Source organism: Orbicella franksi, chromosome 3 (assembly GCF_964199315.1).
Source record: "Orbicella franksi chromosome 3, jaOrbFran1.1, whole genome shotgun sequence".
Lineage (NCBI taxonomy): Eukaryota > Metazoa > Cnidaria > Anthozoa > Scleractinia > Merulinidae > Orbicella > Orbicella franksi.
Window position 1 is genome coordinate 4,409,599 of NC_138147.1, and position 20,143 is coordinate 4,429,741.

Genomic DNA, 20,143 nt, shown 5'->3' on the forward strand with positions numbered 1-20,143 from the left:
CGAAACGTATTTGAAATGATATTGGGTGAATATGACAAAAATCTTGGAGCCCGTTTCATGCAGCCAACCTCTCAGTATTGGCGGGGAAATTTGCGCCTCTTTTGTTCTTAATCGTTAATTTTCGAAAGGTATTTATGACAAAAAAAAAATCACTCACTCTCACTCATCCCCATAGCGCCGGCTGGCGCAAAGGGTGCAAAGGGCACTTGAACTTGTCGGTAATCAATACATTTTCATCCAGTGTAGTTCAATTGCAAAATGTGTTCCGTGCATACCGAAAGCATTCTTTTAATAACTTTTTGTGAAAGAAACAGCGGGAAACAAGGCATGAATAAGTGCTCATCATTCTAGGATAATCAGGTGATGTTTCTGGTGGATCTTTTTAGCCGCCGTCTGCTTAGCTCAGTTGGTAGAGCGCCAGACTGCTCTGCGGATGGTCGAAGGTTTGAGTCCCAGGCCGGACCAACACTCAAGGTCTGAAGATAACTGAGGAGAATGTGCTTCCTTTGTAATTACATCTGCAAATGGTTAGACGTTCAAGTCTTCTCGGATAAGGACTATAAATCGTAGGCCCCGTCTCCTGCATCTTCAGTATTACATGGTTAGCGGGGACGTAAAAGAATCCACACACTTATCGCAAAGAGTAGAGCACGTAGTTCCCGGTGTTGTTATTTGGCTTTGTCTCACGGGTTGGTGCTTCACATAAGGTTAAAGTCTTTGCACCTTACCCCCTTGGACATAATTTTCCAAGAAAAAATTGTTGTGTCTATGTCTATGTCTGGATAAAGAAAACCATGACCAGTCTTAACGTAAAACACCAGCCTGCCTTACACGATGCATGCCAACCGTTTTGCAGATCTAGGAATACGCCTTTATGAACAAATGTTAATCTTCATGGTTTAAGGCCAGACCAAAAGGTAGTCCTCGTACAACGCATATTTTTCTTTCATTGTATCTTTATTGTTCCTTTTTGTAATATTAGCGGGGTACAGATATTGATGAATGGTTGCGCATTCCTCATTTGCGCATCAAGAGTACGGTTTGCCTCAATCCCGTATTCATCTCCAGAATAGAAATTTCGAACATTCACCTGTTCTTCTTGGAGGAAGGGGAATCTTCCTTGCCAATGGTCAGACAATCGCTCCAAAGACATAAAAATCAAAGGGTCGAAAATATCGATCTTTGGAGGCCGCATTAGATCCAGTTTCAGCGTAAATTTATTCCTCTGACACGGAAGAACGTTTAGGAACACGCACGTTATATAATTGTTATACACTGATACAGCCCGGCTCTCTCCTGCTGTAATAAACAGATAAAAACTGCAGGAATTGATACTTAGCACTACCTTTGCATTGTAGACATTAAGTTACGCCTAATTGCTTCAAAGGTTAAATCCTCACACAATAGCACATGGATTTCAAGTCACTCTAGTTTGCAAGACAAGTTCATTATTTAGGTATTACTGGCCAAGGTTTGAATTTTCCTATTTCAAAGCATAAACTGATCTCTTCGGACGTCGGACTGCATTAAATCCTGATCTCCTATTTTTTACTTGGAACTAGGCTGTGTAAAGCAACATAAAACCTGAAAAATAAATAAATAAAAAAGTAAAAAAACAACAACAACGACAACAACAACAATAATAAAAAAAAATAAATTAAATTGAAAAAGGTCAAATCATTTCGAAATGCACAATTCAGCTCTCACTGTATTTCATTCCACCTTATGACGGAATTCAAGTTAACTGTTATATTTCAGAATATAATTGCTCCTTGGTCCTCATAAATCGAAGGTTGACGCGAGTTAGTTTACAGTAATGTCGGAAAGGACAAACCGCTGATGTCAAGTTAGTTATTTCATTTCCATATATCCAGACTGTCACAGTAAAAACGGGACTGAAATGATGTGTTTACCCATTACAATTAACGTTTTACAATTTCGCTCCCATGAAAACCCTTCAGGATCTCCTTTTGTCAAGTCAGATCACAGGTTTCGCGCCGTTAAATGTTATCTTGATAACTAACGCGCTCAAAACATCTGTATGCAAAAATGTACCTTGGACCTCTAATAGTAGTAACAAACAATTGTCACACAGCGATCTTACCTCAAACAAACCCGTTTCAGTGGTCATCAGAAGCAGACTTCACACGATTTGGGACAAACTCTTTGCACGGACTGAGAATCAATGGTATCATTTCCTTTGTCGCAAAGGTTGTCAGCAGCCCATTGATTACATAAGTTATGCTTGTCTTTGCAGTTTTCACCTATACGGAAGAAATGAAGTTCATCAGACCAAACACGCCATTACTATGGCAATAGCACATAATTATTACTCGTTCCGGATAATTTTAGCATTCTTTGTAATAAATTAGTATGGGTAATAAAATGGTGACTAGTGAAATTAGGAAATTATTTTTATTATTTTCTTAATTTTGACAAAACGTAAGTGAAATTATTTCTTAGTTTATCAAGTATACTATTTGATTACATTTTAATATAATGGCTGGCAAATTACGCTTACAATCCTGGACTTTTGACTTGGTTATTTTATCGAGACATTTTGCGCCAAAAGTTGTCATGGCAATTTTGTACTTTTACATGTTAAAGTATAAATCAACGCTGACATTGCGCTCCAAAGTTAAGGAGTAATTTGTCGACCATTATATTAATAAAGGCTAGTTGACGTTTTGGCGTCTTACTTCGATTTCGTGATATGGTTTATTTCCTACTCTCGAAGACATTTCATGTTCATTCTTAATTTAAAGCAAATGCAAAAGGTAATAAGAGAGGCATCATATCAACCTATATAACATAATGCTTTGGGTTCGTGCACCCCGGCTGTTGAATGAATAAATGAAAGACTTTATTTAAGTGTCATTAGTATTTAGCTTTAAAAAAAACTAATTGGGGACACTAAGATGGCAGCCTGTACAACACTTTTAATTTCCTCAGAGTTCTTGCTATAACTTTCAAAAGTTAGACTGAAGTATTCTGTTTGCAATTGATAATGATATTCAGAAAATTGGAAGATGATGCCCTAATTCTGGGCAGGAAAAATAGTCGCGACTGTTACATTTACCCATAGTTCGAGACGCACGTAAAACCATAGCAACGTATTGTCGCCGTTGCTTACGCCGGAGTCACGTGACTCCGGCACGAGCGACTCAGGAGAAGACTAAGTTTGGATCACCTTTTTATTAAAGTTAAATCATTCCAGAAAATAATACTTTGATTATTCGAGTGTCGCTTCAGCCTGTCGACTAAAAAACATTCCTGTCATCATAAATATAAAATGACATTGGCAAGACTACAGTTTGACAACACTGTGGCATCCAAAATTGCATGAAAATAATAATGATATATCTTTACGGTAAGCCTTACTATCGTGATGTCCATTTATGTTATAGATAATGGATCTGTAAGCAGCCCTTATGTCTTTCTTGGTTCCTCCTAGTCGACGCAGCAAAGAGTAGAGTTTGATCCTTATATCCTGACAAGAACGTGATAAAAAGTTTACTAGATGTACTTTTCCCACTTTTTTGTTGTCATTTGGCATTGCCATAGCAACCCCATTTTTACATACAGTTTCGCCAGGTCTTTCGACCAGCATTGCGAATTTAAAATTTACTCACCTCCATCAACATTGATTTTGTATTTTTCATCAAATTCCGAAGACGATGGGGATCGAAGATTGCGAATTAAATGACGTCATGTGATTTTAAGTGACGTCTTGTTTTCATCTAAATGTACAATTTACATTAGAATCAAAATCCAAGGGGTACTTCGAATCACCCACTCCTTTACCCTCTGGTGCGTTCCTTTGGGTTCTTGTTTGTTTGTACGTCCGAGGGTTAATATATTCTTTTCCGGTAGTTATTTATTTTATATATTTATTTATATTTTTTTATTTATTTAATTATTTTTTTCACTCAGGAAGTCGCAGTTGTTTACGTAAGAGAATTGAGGGCTAAGCTATTAGACGACTTGGAAACTGGAAAGTATCAATCAATAGCTTTCTCAAGACAACATAGCTTCTCATCATTACTGTTATTAGACATAAAGAACAGTTACCTTCCGGATCTTTTCTTTTTCAATCTCATCCTCATGTTGTTGACTGCTCCCTTCTGAAGTGCCTTGTTTTCGTATGTGTTCGTATTGATCGAGTTGTTTAAGAGTGGCCGCTAATTTATTCTTCTGTTCTTGCTTGTCTGGATTTAACTGCTTTTCATGAATAACCTGTTTATTCTGTTTTGTTTGTTTAATTCTTGGTAACTGTTGATCTTTGTTCGTGCTGATAATGGGTTCTTTGTTGTCCGCGGCGGCGGGATTTTGTGTTGGATGTTTTTCGTAAATTGTGTCTGAAAAAAATGTAAATACTCAATTGTCAAAGGCTTTCATAGCAAACTTACTCCACTCAAACTGAGAAATGAAAGTTTTAAGAAAAAGATGTCAGTAACTGTCAAATAATGTTCACAAAGGTGTTAGATTCAGAGGAAATGTCAGCGGCAAGGGGAACACTTAGCCATGTACAAATCTGAAGTTGGTAGAGATGAATTAACCACCGTAGGGTGATTGTGATGGGTAGGTCTCGCGGGCGTTCACCCTTCATCAGAGCAAAGTGACGAAAGGCTAACACTCGAATCGCCAGCTTCACGAACTCGCTACTAGTCGCTCGCTTTGTCAACTTGAAGCTGGTAAATCTCTAAATAACATTCACAACTATCATAAATAACCAAAAGACTGATTCGTTGTTTAATTAATTGCGATCTGTCAAGATCGGACCTTTCGTACGTAGTTGCCAGAAAAAGAGAGCATAACCGACATAAATTGGAAACTTTAAATGAAAAAAAGATCATTAATCAAGGAGAAGTAAAAAAAAAAAAAAAAAGAAAAACATACCAGAAACTGGTCGCGAAACAAGTTTTCCTCCAACAGCTGTGAATAAATTGTAGCGGATTAGCTAAAAAAATGAACCCATACAATACCAAGTAGCAAGTAGCTGTATGATTATAACGCGAGAGGTTGCTTTCAGTAAGCCGGATATTTTCAAAATCCAGATTCTGAAAACGGTACCGGGCTCCTTTGAAGGAGACCTCGTCGTAGAATTCATTATAGGTACTATTCATTATACGGGAACAACGCACAGGTTTTCTAAGAAATACAAGATGTTCTCGCAATGTAGTGTGTACCTAATTTATACATGTACATATTTTTATATCTGGAAGTCAAAATTATTAACCTAAGGACAAAATTATGGAAACAATGTAAGAAGCTATCATTTTAAACTACCTCTACATATCCTAAAAGTCAGCAGCGGTCTGATCATAGGCAGTAGGTCAAATTTAGACACAGCCATCACGTGGTCTCTTGCAGGATGTGTTGCTATTTCTTTCAACTGCGTACCATCAAAACCTGGCCCAATCCCCACACTTTCAATGCGGACACCGCGGTCTCGCATAACGCGCGACGGATCTACAATGTCGTCAATAGATGAAGTGGTAGCAAGGACAAGGAGTAGCTGAGGGATACTTTTGCGACCACTGTTCTTGAACCAGCTTGTTTTCACTCCAGTTAAACTTGATCCTGCATAAGCAATAGGTATACAGAGATGTAATTTGGAAAGGAAATGCACAGATCGAAAACACTAATGTTTGATATGTTCTGGATTCCTGGTATATAGATTCCCTGAATTGTCTCTATGGGTCATTTGAATGTTCAAATTTAGTACATTTTAAGACATTTTTAGGTGTTTGATGTACTAGTTAACAAAGTTTCTTTACCCAATAAGAATGGTCCACCAAGGTATGATATACGTGATATGGCCGTGTTTATGCTTGGCACGTCGTTAAAGCCCCTGAAATCAAAGCTCATTTGCGGCCCTCTGGACGCCGTTGCCACGGCTATGTGAGTACGATCCTGAGAGACTGAGAACGATTTTACCAAACTCTTTGTGAAGTCCAACAACTTAGTAAACTTATCCTGTGTCACTGACGATGATCCGTCAATTAGGATTCCAATATCAGCTTTAGCGGAGCATACTGTAACACGAGAATGCAGTATAATATTATATCACAAAAATGTTTTGAATAACTTGCAATCGCGCCATTACGCCCATGACAATAAACTTCATTTACGATTTTAATATGTTATTACAAATGCCTATCTAGCATTTTCTGCATCTAAGGATTTAACGAGCAAGAAGAGCAGATCAATATAAATTACAAAAACCATTAAGGAAAGAAAGGCAGATCTCACAAAGAGAAAGAACTAGCACATAGAGTAGTTACACGAGTCACAAAACAGTCGCTCGACAGTATTAATGCGTGTAATAATATGCATAATCATGTTAATATGTGTAAGAGGGTCAAAAAATAGCGCAAAAATGATCAATCAGCAATTTCAATTTCACACAGACAGTAAGGCTTACTTTTGTTTGCAAGGTCCTTTAACCGCATATGCTTATTAGATGAGTTGTTCTCTGAAAAAGGCAACACAGAATGCACGAGGACATAAATAATAGTTATATTGCAGTGAATCGGCGGCGCTTTGTGACCTAAATCAAAATTCTAAAAAAGGAACCAATAGGTTTATAAAATGATTTTTAACTTAAGATAATACATGTCTGCAATATATATCCCGTAAAGTCCTCAAGGATGAAAAATTATTTACTTTTGGCTGTCTTTGTATTGCTGTTGGCACTCTGGTCTTGATGTGGAGACAAGTTCTCAGCTTCAACAGTTTCCTCGTCTGGGGTTGCTTCTTCGTCAGGGTTTGTCTCCGTCTCTTCATTGTACATTGCAGTTGTTTGGTTAGATGCGTCGACTGTATCATTAGACTGGCTACTCGCTTCGGAGCGTACATCAAAGATGTCAAAGTGAGTTGAAGGCGTGTCGTCCGTCGCGTCTTCAAAGGAGTCAGTATCGGAAGAATTGTGTCCCACTTTCTTTCCTTTATCATCTTGATTATCATTGCTGATGGAAGGCTTGCGAAGCTTATGGTCTACAACGAAAGATATGAGGCATATGTTTTCTATTTTTAAATTAATTGAGAAACATGTTTCAACAGTCCCTTGTATACCAAGTTGTGAAGCTTTATAAAGTTCACGTTTTGGGGAACAATAATGTGTCACGAGTAAAGTTTCGAACACACCTGTGAAATACAACTACAAGAAAATCGTCGGTGTTTATATTCACACGATCAAAGCATTTTGTTTTTCAGCCGGTTACAGAATTTGAGGCCTACAATAAATTCTTTCTGCTAAATAGTCCTTAAAGGAGTATATGCATTGCTCTAAATACGAGATAAGATGTAAGGATTCCCACCACGCTCATTTGTATTAGTCTTTCTATAGGAAATGTTTCGGGCGGGGAAGTGGATAGGAGATAGGAAAGTTTGAAGGGGAAGGGGCAAGTGTGCGCGAATTTTGTTAATGTATTTGATGACCTTAGCATTAAGTAGTAAAAAATCTCGCCCTTGAAAAGGCTCAATCGTGTTCTAAATGAAAACCTGCTGGAAGGTTAAGAGCGGACGATTCTCAAATTGGATGTTTGGGGTCATATTCGTAGAAATGTAAAAGTATATCGGCACATTACTTGTAACGTATCACCTTTCGCGGGATAACATTGCAAAACCAATGAAACACATCATTGGTTTTGGTTCACTAATAGGCCCCCGAGCTATCACAGGATGGTCACAAATTAAAGAAGAAAATAAAAGAAATTGAAAAAAAACAAAAAAAACAAAAACAAAACAAAAACAAAAAAACAAAAAACAAAAAATAAACAGAAGAAAACGAAATAAACAAGGTTGACACTTCAAGATCGTTAACTACTTAACCATTACTTTTCTTCTTTCTTGTTGTTTTCCTTAATAAGAGATTACTTAATAGGGTGTTCAAGCCTCCGCAAAAATGTTTCTTGTAAATTTCCGCAACAATTTTGCTGGCAATTTTGATGACCTCTTCATAGTTGCCATGGTATACATGTCTTGTCGTCGGAAAACTTGCAATTTTTTCTAATTGACCAATTGAAATCCTTTCTCCTAGGCCAACAGCGAATGTTTCGACTGCACTATCCATGAGTGACTGGGTCGGTCGTGTCACATCGTCGAGAGACTTCCCATCAGTCAATACGATCAGCACATGCGGAACATTAGCTCGAGCACTCGGATTTAACACAAGATCTTTGACATCGCTTAGTCCTTTGCCAAATTTCTGATCGCCAAAAGGTAGCGGTATTAACCCCATAACAGCCAATAGCAGTGGCTTTTTGACCATTCTATTGAAGTCTACAACAACGTGAAACGTTCGCCCCTCCACGACCATTCCAACTCTCGTTCCAGTCTTTGAGACGTCAAATGCATCAGCCACGTATTTCATGAATAAAACAGTTCGTTTCCAGTTATCAATACCCATCTTTCCACTGCTTTCAACGAGAAACACAAGATCCACCTTGTTAGCCCGCGGACCTGCGAGGTAATAGATTTCGTTGGATTCCTTACAGTGAGCCATTTGGTCTCTAAACTCTATACTGTAGGGAAATAACGTTAGGTTTCGCATCTCTTGTTCCAATATGAAAATTTGTGACATTTACGCACCAAGTTAATAAAGTTTGAATATAAAACGTGAGCTACGTACATGGCTTACCTTCTGTTATCATCGTCGACGGTTTCTTTGCCGCTGAAGACAGCTGAGCCGCTATAGAGGCGAAGAACGTTTTCAGTAAATTTAGAATTTACTACTGTATCAACTATGATCAAGGCTGTGTTATAAGTACACCAGAGAGTTTTTTCGTGCAACGTGTTTGACATTTTTGTTGCTACGCACGTTACTAGTCAAAAATGCTTGTGTAACATTGAAAGAGATTAAGGATCAAGTCCTACTCTTCGCAACGATCGCTTCAACAGAAACGTTGCGAGGCATCGTCATTTATATATTTCTGGGGGTTTTACACAAAGCATGCGCAACGTCTTATGCAACTTGTCCCTCAATTTGCTGCTAACCTACGACGTAGTCGAGCTGCACGAAGCAATTTCTAGTCTAACAGCATCGGTATTCTCAGTATCGCTGTTCAGATCAGAATAGTATTTATCGGCAATGAAAGCCTTTCCTTGAAATAAATCAACCAGACATCAGGAGAAGATCAATTGTCCAGGCTACTTAGCCTCCCTCAAACGTTTCTAGTATTTTTCCAGCAATTCTACTGTGATAGATGTCGGGGATTAGCATTTTTTTTACCAGTTAGTCTTACAAGGACAGCATCAAAACAATGCCTTAGCAAAGTTTTCAAGACTAAAGTGGTTCAATTTAAACTTGGTAAAAACTTGTATTTTAACATGTTAATTTTTTAAAATCATATTATTTACAAATTTTTTTACCGTTTGATGAAACAGAGATGGGTCTTGGACCTGGCTCTTCGTGTGGATTCACTAAAATCATTTGAAAAAGCAATCTTTAGCTAAATCATTAATTGCGATCATGGCAGTCACATATAGTGGTGCAGACAAATATAGTGGTATACGATTATTCAACGAATGGTCAACGAAGCAACTGGGTTAACTGCTACATATACCTGTATCAAAAAATGTGTGTGTTTTTTAAAGCAAAAATTGATTATAAGCGCCCCAAAACCACTAAGAAATGCTGAGGAAGTTTCATTAGATCTCGCTCACGTTAATAATTGTAAGGTAAAATGCGTACCCGTATATAAGATACAAAAGTCATGGACTGTGTTACATATTACGCCAATATTCTAAGTATCATTGAATGGGTAAGGGAGCAGAAAGAGTCACACTAGGTTCTGCCTTGTATTAAGTTACACAGTATCCCCTTTCCGGGTACCCGGATGGGGTATAAATGTCCAAATGGTGGTCGGCGAAAATCTGATCCGTTTTGCACTCGCTTTTGCTTCTGTTTCATACCCAGTCGTTTCTTGAACAAAATATTGGTATCATTCCCCGCGCCCCTAGCCATCACATGGCTTTTCACGGCTTAGTGAAAAGACCAGGGGTAGGTCGGTGCCTATCGCGGCTGTCTCTACCTCGTGGGTATTGTAATGGAGGCATAGAAGTGTCAATTTGAAGCCCTGACCAAATGGACTTGTTTACAGGGTTTTTAGAAAGAAATGAACAATTCTTACTTGTAGCGTCAGGATTGTCGGCTGCCTTAACCTCACCAGTTGCTATGTAGAAGAGAGTACATAAAATAAAATACGGTTAGCCTTGTTCGAGGCGAAAACATATGTTACACTATGACATTGTATACACGCGAAGTCGCATTCCCTCTAGCCTCTTGGTGGCAAGAATTACATGGATCATATATTAAGCTCCTTGCATTTTTTACAGTTATTTAACTTCCAGTTCCACAATTGAGCTGTAGAAAGCAACATAAAAGATATTTATAAATACCATTAGTAATTCGCCATAAAAAAAAATACGAAGTAAAGTTGATTAGTAGTCTGGATGATTTTTATGCTTTTTGACTGATGATTTACTTAATTTTTTCTTTCTGAAATATTTAATTCCGCGAGTAGTTCCAGGAATTCGTCTTACCCATCAAACTGGTCATCTCTTGAGTTTCATTGATTTCTGATCCTAAGTCGGTAAATATCATGCAGCATTTTGTTAGTAAATTTTTCAAACTTTACATGTATGTATATTGCTAGGTTACCAAACATATGAAGAAGGAAGAAATAAAGAAACAGACAAAGAAAAAAGTTCTTACTTGGAACGTCTGGATTGTCTGCTGCCTTAATCTCATCAGGAGCTATGAAGGAGAGAGTGCATAAAAGTAAATATATATTGTCCGAAGCAAAACAAAAACAAATATAATACACGATTACATTGTGTGCGGAGCCGCTTTCCCTCTAGCCTCCTGGTGGAACGAATTATATGGACTATATATTTTAAAAACCTCTTGCCGCCTCTTTTACAGTTACTTAATTTCGAGGTCCAGTATTCCGGTGTACAAAGCAGCATGTATGACGGTGCAAAAGCGGTATGAATATATGTTTATTTTGTTAAGGCCTACCTTCAGCACTACTTGTATCCTTAAGATCTGGCGAAGAAGGTAGCAGAAAGAGCAGATAGTAAGTCGCGTTTGACTAATCAGTTCATTACAGTTTGGCTAAGTGAATAGCTGCCTTATGTAGATCTATTTGCACGTGCTGCAACGAGGGTTACATAGACAAGTAAGACCATTCACGTTACAAAAGAATGGAAGTAACTTGCCACGAGCAGTTCCAAGGAATACACATCCGTGGGTTAAGCAAGAAGACTGCAGCATCGAAATCAGCCCAACGAGGTATATCTTATGTACAGAGCGATGACTTAGAAACGACGAAAAGTCCATTGACATTTCTCAGTGTTATTTCATGAATGGCTCAAATACGTGAAGCTGGACGGCTACTTCGTTCCGTTTGTTCACATACACTATCAGCTACTATCAAATCAAAACTTTTTTTGTGGAAAAAACTCGACGTAGACAAGAAATAGAGTACAGTACCCTGGGTATGTATTTTAGTAACAACTGCCGAAAATCATTTCTTAGTTAGTCTGTTAGTTTAAAACAGCACTTACCTTCGCATAGTTTTGGTATCAGTTTTTTCACTAAAGAATCCAAATGACTATCATCAGATGCAAAAGTGTTTTGAACGTTGGAAGTCATGTCGCTCATTTCCAACGGATCACCGTCACCTCCAATGCCCACAGTGTAAATGTTAACTCCAGCATTTTTCAGGGCTTTCACTGCATGATCCACGGTGTCTTCAGATTTCTTGGACAGTAGTACAATTAGTGCCTTGGGGATATCTGGACGGGCGCTCTTGTCGTACAGTTGGTCCTTGGCAAACGATAGCGCCTCTCCAATTCTGCTTCCAACAACTGGTGTTTTCACTTCTTCGATGGCCGCTGATAAACTTTGTAAATCGAAATATTCGTTGAAGTCGAATGCCATATAAGGCTTCTTGCCATATACAACTAGTCCTACGTGCGTCCCAGAATCGGATAGCTTTATCTGCTGAGCCATGTTATTAACAAATTTCAAAGCTTTTCTAAACGTTTTTTCGTTTTTCTCTGCAAGCTCGTTGTAACTTCCTGAAACAAGGAAACCAAGTTCCATGGCTGGAGTACCGCATGCGTTGTTATCGTCAAATAGTTGATCTGAATAGCACAAAGACGAAGGTTAGTTCACAGCTGTATAGCGTACACGATTGTCATACCGATATGATTTTCTAGCACTGTGTAAAACTATGTATCAATTAGGCAAAACTGAATTTAATCATTGTGAGAAATACCTCGATTTCTGTGCAACAGATAGTTATATATACCGAAATTATAATAGATCTATTCGCCATAAAAAAGGCAAAGTCAAGTTGGTACTCTGGATAATTTTCATACTTTCTAACTGAAGATTTTATTTTTTCTTTCTTTCTGAAATATTTACTTCTGCGAGTACGTAGTTCGAGGAATTCGTCTTACCCATCAAACTCGTCACCTCTTGAGTTTCATTGATATCCGACCCTACGTCGGCAAATATCATGCAGCATTTGTTAGTAAATTTTTAGACTTTGCATCTATATATATTGCTAATTTACCAAAATATATCAAGAACGAAGAAAACAAGCAAGTTACAACTTGAGGAAAATCAAGGTGTAAGACAGGTATTGGAAATGCTAAAATGCAGTATACGCGTTTTAAAAGCTTAAGCCGAATGGCAATGCATTAGCATCAAACAGAGATATTTAATTTCTGCAGTTTTTGAGCATGCATATATAAGGCTTACAGTTTGCTCATTTTTTTTTAAGAGCCTTTACTATTAAGGACGTTATTTTTTGGATTCATCCATTTATCCCAAAACAGTTCATCCATAGTTCTCAAAATTAATTGCTTGCATAATCCCGATGGAACCATTAATCTTAAAGTTGTTCCGTACTGATATGAATACGATGATGCTAAAAGTGAATGTAACAACCATAGAATTAATGTATCGTGAAAAATGATCACCCTTGGAGAAATAAGTGCTAAAGCTGTACGGATAAATACACGTAAGTCATACCTTATAATTATATTTATCGAGTCCAAGTCAGTTTTCTGTAAATGTCTCTTAAAAACCAATTATCACTTGTCACGTATTATTTTATTAAGTAATTTTTTCCCTGAACACTAATTTTGATAACTATCTAGTCAACGTAAGAGAATAAAGATCAAACCTGATGTCGAAATGGCGATCCAGGTTGTGACAAGCAATAGACAGCACACGGAGCGACAAAATGAACCTTCTTCGTGGAAAAACATGACAGATGGACTTAAATAGATCTTATAAAGTACAAATATCGCTACCGTAGACAAACTCTAGGTGGCAACATTTCTGTTTTTTAGGCTGTATTCAATCCAAATCTCTACAATAGTTTTTATAAGCTTGGAACAAAGGCTCAAGAAGGCCTGAACAGCCAGCTTTGTTGAAATATTTCAGGGTTCGCGCAACTTGATGTTTTGACTTTTCGATACAACCCGTGATTTATGATCAATCCAATTGGTAGCCTGTGGAGGACACCTAACTGATATCTGTTAATAACCTGTTGCAGTTATCAAAATAACTTATTTTTATAATACAAGTTATCGATGCTGTTTATGAGAAGAAAAGTGTTTGCGAAAAGGTGCTTTAATACAGTTGGAGTTCAGTTTAATAGAAGTATCATGGACCATCATGTATCTGTTAACTAAATAAAACTTAGCGTCGAAATAATACCCCGTTTCCATAAAGTTAAGTGAAATGTTTTAAGCTAACCCCTGTGCAGTAGTGGTCGCCTTACTTTAAAACATAAACTAAATACTGTTACATGAACATGCCAGCTTACGAGGTAAAACCGAAATATTTTCTTAAATAAAATTATTGGCATATCATTCGTGTATCTTGAAAAGCTATTTTCTCAAAATGTCCCGTACGACTTCTGAATGAGACAGCGCACTTTGAGGGAAATTTAAAGTCCCGCCAGAAAGGTAGGAAAAGAACAAATCATGATTTACAGCCCTTTCTTTTTCTTAAGAATTGTCCTTTTTTGAACACGAGGCCATAATAACAGCATGCATGGTTCAACTAAGGTAAAACAAAAACAAAATAAAGCAAATAAGGTCAAATTAAACAGCAACCACTTCTTCGGAACTTGCAACAAACTATTATATGCTCTTCAATGGAAAAAAAAAATCCAAATTGTTTTCGTTCAAAAACGATTTTTTTTATCTCGGTTGTGGTTTAAGTCTTAACAATGTTTACTCAACAATACTCAGTGTGATTTATGCTACTTGCATGAAGCCGCTATCTTGTAACTTAATTCGGTCGCTTTTATGTTTTCGATTACTACAAAAAAGTCAACTTTCGACTCAATGTAACAGAGTTATTCGATGGGCAAAAGCTAATATAAATGTAATATTTCAATCCTCAATGGAGCAGTTTCTTTTGAAATTGTAGTGAAATGCAATATGGATGCTCACGCCTGAATGATTACGTAAAGAAAATTACCTTTATTAAGATTTCCTTATTGGTCCAACTTAAGGTGATCTTTAGTATTGCATTGCGCATCCCTACTGCGCACAAGTTTCGCGTCATTAGCGCGTGCGCGTACAATACACAAGAGATTTCCCTCAAAATAAGCTCGATAGCGGGATAAATGCTCCTTTTCTCTTAAACGAGATCTGTGACCCCCACTTTTTATTTCATAATTTCAATGAGAATAATATCCTAAATAACTGAGAAAAAAATAGCAGAAATCTATGGCCACTTTTGTGGTAAATGAAATAAATACTACAGAGGGAGACATAACGGGCCCAACAGCGCATGTCCAAATTATCTTTCCTTTAAAGGGTAAAAATATGCAGGGTATTTGAAGACATTTTTTCTGGGACGTAGATGAATAAACGATCAAAGAAAGTCAAACTCTGTGTGATATAGCACGCTTCACTGAAAAATAATCGAGCTTAATAAGCTCGATTATTTTTCAATGAAGCCTTATTTGTTGCGCACGGAGATTACCAAAATTCACCTAAATTTTCGTATTTGTCAGCATTGTGGCGTGAAAACGAGCAACGTGACACCCTCTTTTTACTACGTTTTTATTATCTCCTTGTCCTGTAACAACAGCATACCAAATTTCATCGGAAATCTATGGCGGGTTCTGTTACTAGGGAATCACCTTAATGCTCTCGTCTGGTTCTCTATTATGTACGTTGAAATCCAAGCCTGGTAATCTATTGTTCCTTGTCGTGGTCGGGTAAACAAAAGTACCGGTACCAGAAAAATAGCCTGTGATAATGATTTAAGACAAATGGACAATCTTTAACCACATCACAAGATGACTTCCAAAACTTGGCGAATAGGAAATAATGTATACAGGTATAATCTAGTAAATTACTGTGGCATGAATTTCTTGTCAGGGACAAAGAAAAAGTAATAGAATTAACCTGCTCTTTTCCACACAAATAGGATACTGCTCGATAGACCTGCTGAAGATCATCTTGACCTTCATTGTACTTTGTTTTCATGGAGCCAGTGGTCAAGTGGAAAACATTTTCAAAGGTCAGGTACAATTACGCTAGAAAAGGTTTAACAGCATGTATATTGCTTGTTTACAAGGTATGGCTGAAATATTCACCTGCCGTTTGACGTTTTTATAAACAAATCATCTTTGTTAATTGCTTGATAACAGAACCGTATATTTGTATATATATCATCACCCGGCGAATAGGGCCACTTGCACTTATAAGCACGTTATTTTACAGATTGTTTGGTTGATCACCCTGGCAATTTTTGTTTTACCTCCGACAACTCAGCAGCTTATATCAACATATAGTATTCAAAGTCAATTACTTATGAAACGGGGCCAACACCGAGCAGAAATAGGACACTGGCCACCTCTGGCCTCTATATTTGACCACCCTTTATTTACACTAGTTGCCATTGATATACCTTAAAAGAAGAAAGAACTTATAAAATTAAGGCTTATCGAATTATATGGTTTTTCTTTAAAACAAGTCAGCTCCATGAGACCAAACCTAATTCAATAGCAAGATAATATTATATTTACTTATTACAGTTGCACACCTGTTTGGGTTTTTGTCAGTTTTGCACACTGCACTTAATGGATCCGCCTATTATTTAAACCAGTTGCAAGTGATATTATTAATCTGTTTTTAATCAATCTAGTCCGTGAGAGCAAATCTAATATCAAGATAATTATTGCATATTTATATAGTAGCGCACTTGTTAGGGTTTTCGTTTTGCACAGTGCATTGTATGAACGCAGTGCCTATGATGAAACATTTTACGAATATGTTAGGTTGGGTCTTCTATGATTGCTGTTATGGTGGTGACAAACGCAGCAATATGTGTTAGGCAGTATTTTGTCTCTATAACTCCCAAATAACGTTTTGTTTTAAGAAATTCTGCTTTACTGTTCATGTATGTTTCGTTGTGGTTTAAAATCAGGTAGAAGCCAACATTTGAGAAGGAGAAGACTGTTTTCCATAAATCAAGCTGGGAATTACGAGCAGTACTATTTAAATTTCCTTCCTCCAGCAAGATATTTCAGAGCCTCGACGTTTAATAATGGAGTCAGAAGACGTTCTAAAAACAAGGAACTTGCTCACAAAAGAGTACAAATAAGAAGTGTTACTTCTAAAATTCCAGATGTGGGTTCTTTAGAATGGTTACTTAAATCAAGGAAAGAAAATGACAAAGGAAAGAGACCTCTTGCTGATAATCACCGGGAGAAAAGAGGACAATCTACCAATGGTAAAATTAGTGAAATATATAAGAATGCTAAAATAACATGCTATGTACAAGGCGAAAAAGTTAAAAATTTTTAAATTTAAAAGCCTTAGCCTTATAAATGTTATGGACATATATATTAAATAGAATTCAACGTTGGAACTTTCTCCCACGGTAATTAGCTCACTGACTGTTGAATTTAATGTGACTTTCATATGTAGACTTAACTCTGTTAGAAATAGCTCTCATCGGACTCAAGAATGCATTATACTAATTTGATAAAATCACGTCTCTGCTTATAGTTTCGCATATAACTATGTGCTTTTCTCTAAACCTTAGGTAATTTCATTGCTTTTGACCTTGGATTTGTAGTGGATGGATCTAAAGTTGTTGACGAGCAAGGATCAGGGAATTTTCGCAAATGCCTGGAATTTGTGAAGGAGATGTTTCGCTCATTTCCAGTTTCTAGCGAGGGAGTACATGCAGGACTGATAACGTATGGCACAAATGCGCGTTTGAATATTAACTTTGACACATTGTTGGATCAGCCTCGTATAGAAGCTGTCATTGACACAATTTCATATCCTGGTACTGAACCGAACGCTGGAAATGCTCTTGGCACAGCAATGTCAAAATTATTTCCACACAGTGGTCGTCAAAATGTGGCCCACGTATTAGTTCTCATCTTGGGAAGTAACCCTCAAGATGAAGTCGAAGCATCCGCCGAAGAATTAAGGGCAAGTGGAATAAAAATCTTTTGCGTTGGTGTTGGAGGACGGTTCGACCAGTCCCAACTTGATATGATTGCAAGTTCGCCTTCGGATACGTATGTCATCACAACAAAATTTGACACTTTAAGGAACGCGGTACCCGTTCTTGTATCGCGGATAGGTGAAGGTAAATTGAAACTTTTTTACTGAAAAGAATATATTTGATATTTGCTATAAAGACGTCAAATGGAAAAGTGGTCGGAAGTACCTCATTTTTGACCACTAATAGAAGCGAGTTAATTGAGATGTTTTGATTCCCTAAACCAGGTTGGCCGAAACCTTTTGGGCTCATGCAGTCCTGAGGTTGGTTAGGGAACAGCGTTAAAAAGTGGTAAAAGAGGTAATAGGTCTGGCAAGCAATTCCCAAACTTTCTTCAGACTCACCTGTCATTCTCCCAGTTGTTCTCCAACTAACCGAGCGGCTGAAACAGACTAACTACTTGCACCTTTGGCACATAAGTCTCGATTAAATCAAAATACGAGGACTCTACATGAAGAGAGATCCCAATGAGATATTGGCTCACTAGATACACAGAGGAGGAAGAAGTCAGGCGTAGAACAGAGGCGCGGCGCAGTGTGATCTCCCGTCTGACCAGCGCTCAAAACCAAGACTCGGCATCATAATTAAATTATCTACATATTATAACGAGTTGCTTAGAATTCTTTCTTTGCGCACGAGTATTTTCATAAACGCTTTTGACATTTACAATGTGAAACTGAATTTTGTTACAGTAGCTTTGTAATTAAACCAACCAACTTTGATAAGTTAGGGTGAATTATTTACTTTAATGAGTAGGGGTTCCATCCAATTAGACCCGTAGCCCTTGCGGGCTACGGGTCAATAGCCCATGAGGCGAAGCCGAATGGGCTATTGACCCGTGGCCCTTGAAGGCGAAGGGTCTAATTGTTTTAGTATCACCCAACTAGTCGGACAGAAAAGGCTTTAATAAAGGTAACAAATGCAAGTTGAAGAAATATTTATTTGGGAATAAAACGAAAGAAAGCGTCACGCTCTATTGCGCCAATTTCGCTACTCGAGGACTATTACTAATAGTCCTCTAGTAGCGTAGCCAATTAAAATGCAGGATTTGCATTAGTCCACTAGTTGGGTGATACTAATAATTAATATCATTGAGATGTTTGATAGCCTTTGTTTTACATGTAGTTCTTAGTGAGCCGGCTGGAGAGCCAATACAGTCTTTCTCGCAGAGCCTTTTCATTGAAGGAGGAATTGTTGGTAAGAAATAAATAAAATTAGCGGGATCATTAAATTAAAGATCTTCTTTAAGGTAACGTTGCCGCATAAAAATAAGAGGCGATGGATACATGGACTCATTCTGCAAATGATTGACGTTAAATCTTACAACTCAAAATCCCTGCCTATTTGGAAAATTGTCTCACAGGAGAGTCAGAAAGAGAGAGCCAAAAAAAAAGTTAAGTTAAGCTACATGATATGCACTGCAACGTCAAGCAAGGTCAAAGCCACCATGTAGGACAATTTGAAAGCGCGCAGGTCATTAGCTGTTGGACACAATTCCACGTAAAGAAGTTTGGAACATGTGACGAATTTTGCCGAATTGCAAACTACATTGCATTGAGGCAAGCTACTTAGTAACTTATCTATTATTCCTCTTTCAATTTGCCAGAAGTGTAGAGCTGAGCACTGACATAACTTCTTCCGTTTTTTTTCTCTTTGTAGAGGCCAGAATAGATCTCGGCTTTTTGATTGACGGTTCAGAGAATGTTGGAGAGCAAAACTTTCGAATTTCACTTGATTTTGTGAAAAACATTTACGGACCGTTTTGGACTCAGTTTGGCAGTCTTCACCTTGGACTTGTGGTGTTTGGGACAGAAACGAGACTCATTTTCGACTTTGACAATAAATATACGGACAAGACTGAGTTAAACAATGCAATAAACAGCGCAGCATTCCCAGGTGGAAGAACTGTGGCGGTGGGAGAAGCTTTGAAGTTAACTGAGACTCATCTGTTCGGTAGCAAACACCATGATTCCTATCGACGAATTCTCGTCGTAATGATGGGTAGTACCTCTGAAGACGATGTATTCCTTGCTGCTGAGATGCTAAAGGCAAATGCGGTAACGGTGTTCTGCGTAGGTGTTGGAAATCACTATGTGCGAGCGCAAATGGATGGAATAGCTTCTCAACCAAGCTCAGATAATATTTTAACAGCTGTTACCTACCCCAGTCTTACATCTCTAACACAAAAGCTTATAGATAAGATCAACGAAGGTAGGGGCATGAAGTCGACGTCATCATTACATTCTCTCAATTTAACACAATTCCAATACTCTCCAATATTCCAATTCCAATATTCTCTAGAACTGATATATCCTTTACTTCAATGCCTTAGATCTTATCTGGTGGTTAACTGACTTTAATTGGCATTTCTAAATTATTATCGTCATTAACCAATGCAGCATTAAAGGTTATATAATTTATTAGGACTAAAAAAACCCGCTATACCTTATACTCAGCATTTTGACTGGCCCCAATTTAGACAGGGGGAAGGAGGCGAAAAGTGTAAACGTTAATTATTGACTTTAACCGCTTACAACTTTTTCAATATTAACGTAAGAACTGTCATTCTGCACA

At 37.7% G+C, this 20,143-nt stretch overlaps 4 protein-coding genes across 4 annotated transcripts; 1 reads left to right on the plus strand and 3 right to left on the minus strand.

Annotated features, from left to right (window-relative positions):
* Positions 1–987: 987 nt before the first annotated feature.
* Positions 988–11,243, minus strand: LOC145480746 (uncharacterized). Its single transcript, XM_081459067.1, has 13 exons — positions 10,549–11,243; positions 10,137–10,178; positions 9,376–9,426; positions 8,645–8,695; positions 6,670–6,999; positions 6,428–6,478; positions 5,781–6,038; positions 5,290–5,583; positions 4,900–4,935; positions 4,072–4,358; positions 3,382–3,490; positions 2,105–2,264; positions 988–1,584 (listed from the first exon to the last, which is right to left on the minus strand). Exons 1-12 carry the CDS (start codon positions 10,607–10,609, stop codon positions 2,131–2,133), a joined length of 1,704 nt encoding a protein of 567 aa, XP_081315193.1. The 5' UTR covers positions 10,610–11,243; the 3' UTR covers positions 988–1,584; positions 2,105–2,130.
* LOC145480385 (vitrin-like) lies at positions 7,832–8,587 on the minus strand. Its single transcript, XM_081458668.1, has one exon. It carries the CDS (start codon positions 8,585–8,587, stop codon positions 7,832–7,834), a length of 756 nt encoding a protein of 251 aa, XP_081314794.1.
* A 272-nt stretch (positions 11,244–11,515) lies between the features above and the next one.
* Positions 11,516–13,500, minus strand: LOC145480745 (matrilin-1-like). The gene is made up of 2 exons (XM_081459066.1): positions 13,206–13,500; positions 11,516–12,156 (listed from the first exon to the last, which is right to left on the minus strand). Exons 1-2 carry the CDS (start codon positions 13,288–13,290, stop codon positions 11,546–11,548), a joined length of 696 nt encoding a protein of 231 aa, XP_081315192.1. The 5' UTR covers positions 13,291–13,500; the 3' UTR covers positions 11,516–11,545.
* Positions 13,501–16,445: 2,945 nt separating this feature from the next.
* On the plus strand, positions 16,446–17,844 carry LOC145480748 (vitrin-like). The gene is made up of 2 exons (XM_081459069.1): positions 16,446–16,783; positions 17,099–17,844. Exons 1-2 carry the CDS (start codon positions 16,453–16,455, stop codon positions 17,677–17,679), a joined length of 912 nt encoding a protein of 303 aa, XP_081315195.1. The 5' UTR covers positions 16,446–16,452; the 3' UTR covers positions 17,680–17,844.
* Positions 17,845–20,143: the final 2,299 nt, after the last annotated feature.